General features: G+C 41.0%; 1 protein-coding gene across 1 annotated transcript; it reads right to left on the reverse strand.

Moving 5' to 3' along the window:
* Positions 1 to 3,035: 3,035 nt before the first annotated feature.
* On the reverse strand, positions 3,036 to 6,358 carry SOX17 (SRY-box transcription factor 17). Its single transcript, XM_066579007.1, has 2 exons — positions 6,057 to 6,358; positions 3,036 to 4,201 (listed from the first exon to the last, which is right to left on the reverse strand). The coding sequence occupies exons 1-2, from the start codon at positions 6,334 to 6,336 to the stop codon at positions 3,075 to 3,077; spliced, it is 1,407 nt and encodes a 468-aa protein (XP_066435104.1). The 5' UTR covers positions 6,337 to 6,358; the 3' UTR covers positions 3,036 to 3,074.
* Positions 6,359 to 8,888: the final 2,530 nt, after the last annotated feature.

Consider the following 8,888-nt stretch of genomic DNA (forward strand, 5'->3'; position numbering starts at 1 on the left):
GCTGACGTGTGCTTCGCGTGCCAGCTCCATACATTGTCTTCCCCGCTTCCCTACACTGACAGTCCTCACCTATCTGCCAACCCCAGTGCACTTAGCTCCATCTGCATGTGCTCCGACGCTGCAGACCACGAGCGCTGTGCCCCATTATTTCCCCTCCGCTGACTCTGCAGCGCCAGTGCTCTACACTCCCACGCTGTAGATACAGAATCCTTCCCCTGCCGCTGTGCTATGGCCAATAACAGCTCCGTCCACCACTGCTGACTCTGCTGTTTCGGTGCTGCACGGTCTGACACTGCAGTGACAGAACCCTTCCCCCGCCGCGCTGTGGACACCCTGCTGTCCGCTCGGTATCTGGGTGTCTGCCTGCCCCCATAGCCGCTGTGTGCGCTATGCAGAAGCTTGCCGGACTGTGCAGCAGACATTCCTGGCAATCAGCTCCTGGGGGCGTGATGGGGCTGCCAAGCCAGCTAATCCGCTCCTGGGGGCGTGAACGCCCTGTCAAACTGGCTGTTTCTTGTCGCCACCCACACTTCCGGTGGCGTCAAGATACACCAGTACCCATCTGCTATATATAGTGATATAGCCCATGCTGGTATAACCTGGAGATCTCCTGTATATAATTATATATGTACAGCTGGAATAAAGATTATACATCTCCCTTTATATAGTGATATAGACCATGCTGGTATAACCTGAGAATCTCCTGTATATAATTATATATGTACAGCTGGTGTAAGTTATACATCTCCCTGTATATCGTGATATGAACCATGCTGGTATAACTTGGTCCAAGTTATACCAGCATGGTTGATATTACAATATACAGGATGTATAGCTTATACCAGCTGTACATGTAGAATTATATACAGTAGATACCCAGATTGGGGTGGTTTCACATCTGCACTGCGGAAATCCGCTTTTCTGCTCCGTTCAGGGAGCAGAAAAGGGAAATCCCCACAGCCAAACGGCTCAGTCTCTGGACTACATTGACTATAATGTGGTCCGCCTGCTTTCTGCCCAGCTTTTGGGTGGAAGAAAAAGTGCTACATGCAGGGGGTTTTTCTTACGGTATTTAGAGCCGGATCTGTGACGGAACCTCCAGCCGGTAGTTCCAACAAAGATGTGAAACCAGCCTTACACCAACATGGACAATATCACTGTATACGGGAGATGTATATACATTACCCTGTATATAGTGATATGGACCATGCTGATATAACCTGGGTATTTCCTGTGTATGATTGCACACTTTACACACAATTAAAAAATGCAGCAAAAACCTGCAAGCAGTTTAAAACAAAAAACTACCCTCTGTGCATCGTCATGTGGTGGTGGGGCATCATGGCAGGGCAGGCTGATGAGAGATGAGTCTCCTGTGCTCTCTGTAGGGGTGGTGTCTAGCAGACTATTAAATTGGATGCCAATCTTGGCATACCGACTGTTCCTATCCTTGCTGCCTGTCCACAATCAGGGCTGCTGGCTTATTTTAGTTATATTTACCTCTGTCTCTTGCACATAACTAGATTTAGCTAGTCTCATGCCTTGGTTTGTCTACAGGGCTTTGTAGAGCTTAGATACTTTATCTAGCCTCATGCCTTAGTTTGTCTAGGGCTTTTTAGGACTGAGATGCTTACGTATATTGGGTGAAATTCTGACCCTTTTTTTAGGTCTGCTGGGGAAACACATTCATACAGCTAATTTTGATAGTGGCTAAAAGTTTCCAGTTTTGAATACTTGTATTGAATAGGACAATTACTAGTTCGGACGTGTGTTTTACTGGGAAGGACAAGTATGTTAATGCGCCATTTCCAAGGATTGTTCAAGTTATTCGTTCCCCTGTGTTGAAGCCACTAAAAAAAAGTAAGGCAAAACCCAAGAGCTCTAAATAGGAGATGATAAGTAGAAACCATAAGTAGAAAAAACATTTGCCACTAAAATACAATCTGCGCACCCACACCTCTCTTGCTAAGGTCAGTCTCGGAATTGCGAATTCCATGAGCTTTGGATCCACAGTAATACGTGGATCAATCAAAGCAATTGAATTACACAATTCCGCTCACATTAGCAGGTTGGAATTGCGTAATTTGCTTGCAGAAAACAGAACGCAGCATGCTCTATTTAACTGCGGATTGTGCAACATAGAACCCATTGTGCTCTATAGATGCAAATATACCCGCAGCCCATACGTAATTACGCAACAGCGCTAGAAATATAAACAAAAAAAACTGTATACTGCGCATGAGCGCCTGCGTGAGTATATGGTCATACGCAGTACATTACAAGGCTATACGCAGGGTCCTAACTGGAATCCGCTGTGGGCCTCCACGACTTGTGCACGAAAACTGCACTTTAGGCACAAATCCCTGCATGTAGACAGAACGAGAATTGCTCAAAAGACGGCTTTGAGCGATTCTTATTGTGTCTAAATGGGCCATTACTCCAGTGATCAAATTGGTACACTAGGTAGTACCTAGACGATCCCAGTAATGGATATAACCGTTACTGTGTGGGATTAAACATCTATCAGCTAAAGATTTATCCATCACTGGTCATTAAGGGTTTAAAATCAGTGTCAATTATAACAATCAAGCAGGTGAGAGAAATACCGGCTGCAATCTTGTTGTAATGGACATTATATGAATTCATAGATGGAATATAATTCTGCCAGGGACAATCCTCAGTAATATTTTTGCCAAAGAGCAGTTAGCTATATTCTATAAGCAATCTCCTTCCCTAAATGATATTGTATAGCAAATGTAGGATGGATGTCTTAAAGGAGTTGTCCATTTGCAAATTAATGATGGGGCTATCCACAACATCCATAGCAGATCCTAGCTAACACAATAATGATAGATTAGAGAGAAGGAACGGTCTGACGCAGAAGTATAAAACAAATCAGTTCCTTTATTCAAGTATTACAAGTGTATAAAACGATCAATACATATTCATTTAGGCTAAAATAAAAAGATTTCATATAAATCAGCTTTCTCTTAAAAAAACAAACTAATATTGCACAATGTTAAAAATTGCTTTCATTCATTTTCCTTCACAGTATATAAAAAAATAAAAGTGCTTCATACACTACAATAATTGTAGTAACACATATTGCTCGATTCCAAGATTACAGAGGGCAGCAAATCTGTAGTGTCAGCTGCATCCGCTTGCGGATCCAACTCTCTATCAAACCTGGCATCAAGTGGAAGATATTGATCAAACTCATTTATATCAATATCACCTGCAATGGGACTCTGGTAGATGGAATCTGCTCTACCGATGGGTTCAGGCTGATGTTGAGATGATTTGTGGTCCTGCTGTGCCACCCGATAAGCTCCACTGATGGGTTCAAGCTGATGTTGAGATGATTGGTTGTCTTGCTGTGCCACCCGATAAGCTCCACTGATGGGTTCAAGCTGATGTTGAGATGATTGGTGGTCTTGCTGTGCCACCCGATAAGCTCCACTGATGGATTCAAGCTGATGTTGAGATGATTGGTGGTCTTGCTGTGCCACCCGATAAGCTCCACTGATGGGTTCAAGCTGATGTTGAGATGATTGGTGGTCTTGCTGTGCCACCCGATAAGCTCCACTGATAGGTTCAAGCTTATGTTGAGATGATTGGTGGTCTTGCTGTGCCACCTGATAAGCTCCGCTGGGTGATACATACGGTTGGGAATAATACAAATGTGGAGAGACGTTCTCTTGATTCCCCAATAGACTTTGCTCTGTCTGAGGGATTTGTCTTCCATACATGGAATATGCATTGTTCTGCTGGAAATGTAAGGAATAGGAAGAGTTATAGTTCATATGCTTTTCTTCTTGAGTAGATGATGATGGGTGGTGCAATCGAGCCATTTGAGGCACTGAGGATGTTGGCACTTGGTAAGGTTTGTAATAGTGTGCCATAGATTGATTCGCTTGGTTATGGCTATTTTGTAAGACTTGGCTCTGGTGGTGCTCAGTGAAATAATCTCTTGTAAAGTTGTCCATTGCCCTAAATCCATCAGTGTTGCAGACTGGAGAAGTGGATTGATCTGTGTCTGGGTTAAGTCTCTCATCTTCCCTCTTCATTCTTTTCATCTGCTTCTTTCTCCTGGGCTTATATTTGTAATCTGGGTAATCTTGCACGTGTTTTACTCTTAGTCGCTCAGATTCCTCTATAAATATCTTTTTTTCAACCAATGGCAAAGACTTCCAAGTTTGTCCTGTAGATGACAAAATAAAGTTAACATAACTGTAAAACCATAATGATGACAGAAGTAGATAAATGCATGGAGGCTACCATGGCTGAGTAACAATATGATTTATATTTTATACTAGAGCAATACACAATATTTACGCATGATGTAACATTATTAGGGCAATGTCTTACCTATTACTGTGATTACTGTTGAGCGAACAAAACCAGTAGAACGCTCTTTCGAGTTGAACGTTACTAGAAGATCGGTTCGGCATAAACCCAAACCAAGCTTTTAGCAAATTTCTACCTGAAACGGGGTTCTACTGGTTCAGTTCACTCAACACTAATCCTAAGCACTGGTATATAACACTGTCTTAAAGGGGTTTTCAATAAGAGCCTGCAGTTACAAGTGCCAGCCATTACACAAAGGTCGGTGCGGAGACTTCTGCTGTCTCTGCTCAGACCACTGTGTAATTGCGGTGCTGACAGCATGCGCCTGCTCAGCTTATCGGTCGGGGTCCCAGGTGACGGACCGCAGCCAATCAACTATTGATGACCTAACCCGAGGTTAGTAATTAATACTGCCCACTTCAGAGACCAAATATTGTTCTATGGCATAACCACCTTACAAACATTAAGAAATAATGTAAATAATACAAAACAAGCAGAGTAGATTATTTTACCTGAACTTGACACTAAATTTGCTTCCAAAATAAAACAACTTGGCTACTTGTATTGCTGTACTACTCATTTCTTGTGCTTCCATACTGCTAATTCAATTCTATTATGCCATTATTACTAATACACTATTTTATTACTTCTAGAACTATGCCTATACAGCTGCTTTCCCACTGTACCATAATACTTCTGTGTATTACCACCCTACTACTAATATTAGGGCTTCCTAAATATCAATGTGTTAAAATTTGTAATATTATTCATAATTCTGATTACTGATGAGATAACTTTTGAAAAGTTTGGTTTGGCCCCTTTGCTGAAATTTGGTAAAAAGTTTACTTTGGTCCGAATTAGTTTGAACCAAACCAGAAGCTCACCAAAACCCCTAAAACTTGTTTATAAGGTCAGGTGTTTGTAAAACTGCAGTCAACAGCATTTTTAACGCACCCCATTGTCGCAATGGGTAATGTGGTGTGTTAAAAAGCGCTGCAATATTGAAAAATAGAACATACAGCGTTCTATTTAGCGTGCTGCGCTAAAAAGATAATCTGAGAAGCCCCATTGAAATCAATGAAGGCTCAGTACAGCATTTTTTGCAGGCATTTCAAACGCCCGCTAAGTGCTGTAAAAATACGTCTGCGTGAGAGTGTCCTAGCACTAATGGCCATACAAGCATTGTGTATCACAGGGCTTCTATGTATCATAGACAGTATACATCAGTGTTCATAACTAGTACTGAGCAAACCAAGCCAGTAGAAGTTTACTAAAAGCTCAGTTTGGGTTCATGCTGAACCAAACTTTTAGCAAAGTTCAACCTAAAACAAGGTTCTCCTGGTTTGGCGCACTCAGAACTACTTGTAAAGTTATCCTACTACTATGTCATGATATCATATTAGTAACAGTGAGATATTACTAGTGCCCTTATGCCTCTGCTGTTATTGCTATGCCAATACAGTTGTCATTTCACTTATCTCATACATTGTAGGGAAAAGCAGAAATTGCCGACACAGTATTATAAATGATAAAGCCTAAAACTTATAAGTTAGCTAATATGTCATTATAAAGCTTTTGGTCTTTTGTAATAATGTGAATCTTTAACCCAAATATTACAACATAAATGCAATCTATATAATAAAGCTGGGACATAGAGAAGTGATATACGCCGAGAAGAGCAGGGGCTGCCCGGCCGGTGCCCCTCTTACCTAGCATCTTGCTGAGCTCGGCGTTGTGCAGGTCCGGGTTCTGTTGCGCCAGTTTCTTGCGCTCATCTTTCGCCCAAACCATAAACGCGTTCATAGGACGGCGGATCCGGGCTTCGGCTTTATTCCTGGGGTTGGAGGGCTCGCACTTGCCCTTGGTCTCGGCCATGGAAGAGTTGGTGGTGTCAGGTGCCCACTGGCTCTGGTTCAATCCGGGCTTCATGGCTGACACTGGGCACTTTCCCTGGAGCTGGTCGTCACTGGTGGAAGTCACTGGTGTCATCAGAGCTGCACATGCCTAGATGGAGAATTGTCCGCAGTGACTTGAAGCTGTCCTGACAACTTATCTAGGGGGGCTGTAGCCACAGCGCCGGCCAATCAGCGCCCAGGGTAATTCAACAGAAAGGTGTGGTGGGTGTGGCCATACCGCAGGTAGAACGCGACACTGTAACATGTGGGCGGAGCTGAACCTAGGTGGTCACGTGACTATAAGGTAAAGTGGAATAGCCTGTGACTGTCATAAAGTGTAATCAGTGCTGTGTGCGAGTAATAAGGCCACAGGTTATAAGTGATTATATATAATGTACATTGTCCCCATGCAGATTCAATTTCCCTTTCGTAAAGTGCTTACCTGGGTTTCACCGTCTCTCATATCCTAATTAGCTCTCTACTATGAGGACATCACCCCGTCTAGAAGAAATACATCATTATTACTAAATAAGGTTTAATGACCCAGGGAAAATTATATATATACTCCTAGAATGTTATTGATCTGGGGGCTTTGTGTTTTATTATTGAATATATCTATATATCTATATATATATCTATATATATATATATCTATATATATATAATCTCATATATAGAGATATATAGATAGAGATATATTCGATAGATAGAGAGGGGGGGAGAAAGAAAGAAAAACACGCTAGATAGATAGAGTAGACCACGGGTTTCCATATCCTACTCTATTTCTGAATATCGCTATGTATTAATTCCCCCTGTCATTTTGTATCTGAGTCTGCTATGTACTGCTGTATATACTTCTTAATCCACTATGACACAGTTTATCCTCATCTACTGTTTCTTGTATCTATCTATCTATATTATATATATATAATATAGATAGATTATATAAAATCATATAGTGAACTACATTAAACAGCAAAAGAGATACAATATCGATATAACTAGATAGATAGTATACTTGTATGTTTAAAAAAGTAAAAATATGAATAAGAGCAAAATTAGCAGTGGATTACTGTTGTTAGTGAATATTTTGAAGATCAGTCATACTAGGAGCACCTGAGATTGCTGAATTACTGAGCGTCAGTCCAGGGAGACTGGAAGTGGATAATTCTTAGTATATAAATATTTTGGGTTGTTGTTAGATTCTACTATTATTCTGATCCAGTACACTGCAGGCGGTCATTCTAGGGCTGCACACTTGTGTTATCACTATGTATGGCAGTGCCGCAGACATTAACACCTCTGTTTACATTACATATGATAATGATAAAAGAGGGTGTAAATAATCTGACCGATACCGGGCATTGTCTGCTCCCAGCCTCCCCGAAACCAGAGCTGACACCTCAGCTGGGCCAGGGGAACGAGGTGTGAAGAGAAGAAAAATAATAGAGGAGGGATTGGTTCTTGTCATCCCCTGTAAACCTGAGGCGCTTAGCATAATTATTCCTATTATCAACTCTAATTCCATCACATAGGTTTTATCTGACAGCCACACAAAACCTGCAGTGCTTTACCTGTGAGAGGCGCTACTCCAATCCACAAGATGCCAAGTGTCAACCGAAACTGCCCAGTGCAAAGCCAGCCACTCTCTTGGGTTCTGAAGTCACCCAACTCTGGGGCATCTGAATACACTCCTGTCTATATACTGGTGACTAGACGCTAGTCCCTCTCTGAACCTGTCCATAGGCATCATTGTGGACATATATTCTGTATAAAATCTGATATTATAACTTCTACCTACACATTACATATACCGTTACTAGAGAATGGAAATTGGAGCCTTAGAATGTGTGCTGCTGCTTTCCCAACCCATTGTATAATATTAACCCAGTATGAGCAACTCTATAACTCTGCAACCAAGTAGAAGATCGTATTAATATACATATTATGATGCTGACTTAACAATATCTATCTATCTATCTATCTATCTATCTATCTATCTATCTATCATCTTAAAACATGTACATGTATCACATGGCTGGCTGTCAGTGACTCCTATATGTGTATGGTCTCTGCGACTCTTGTACTTGTCAGTTCACTTGTCACTAACCCATTGTACACTATTAGCTCAGTAAGAGCAACTCTATAACTCTGCAACCAAGTAGAATATAATATTAATATACATATTATGATGCTGACTTAACAATATCTATCTATCTATCTATCTATCTATCTATCTATCTATCTATCTATCTATCTATCTATCTTTTTAAAACACATACATATATCACATGGCTGGCTGGCAGTGATACCTACAGTATATGTTTATGGTCTCTGCTATTCTTGCTACTCTTGTGCTTGTCAGTTCACTTGTCACTAACCCATCGTACACTATTAGCCCAGTATGAGCAACTCTATAACTGCAACCAAGTACAATACAACATATATTGATATACATTATATGAGATTGACTTAACAATATCTATCTATCTATCTATCTATCTATCTATCTATCTATCTATCTATCTATCTATCTATCTATCTATCCATCCATCCATCTATCTATCTCCTATCTATCTATCTATCTATCTATCTATCTATCTATCTATCTATCTATCTATCTATCTATCTATCTATCTATCTATC

The sequence above is a fragment of the Eleutherodactylus coqui genome, chromosome 9 (genome assembly GCF_035609145.1).
Source record: "Eleutherodactylus coqui strain aEleCoq1 chromosome 9, aEleCoq1.hap1, whole genome shotgun sequence".
Taxonomy (NCBI): domain Eukaryota; kingdom Metazoa; phylum Chordata; class Amphibia; order Anura; family Eleutherodactylidae; genus Eleutherodactylus; species Eleutherodactylus coqui.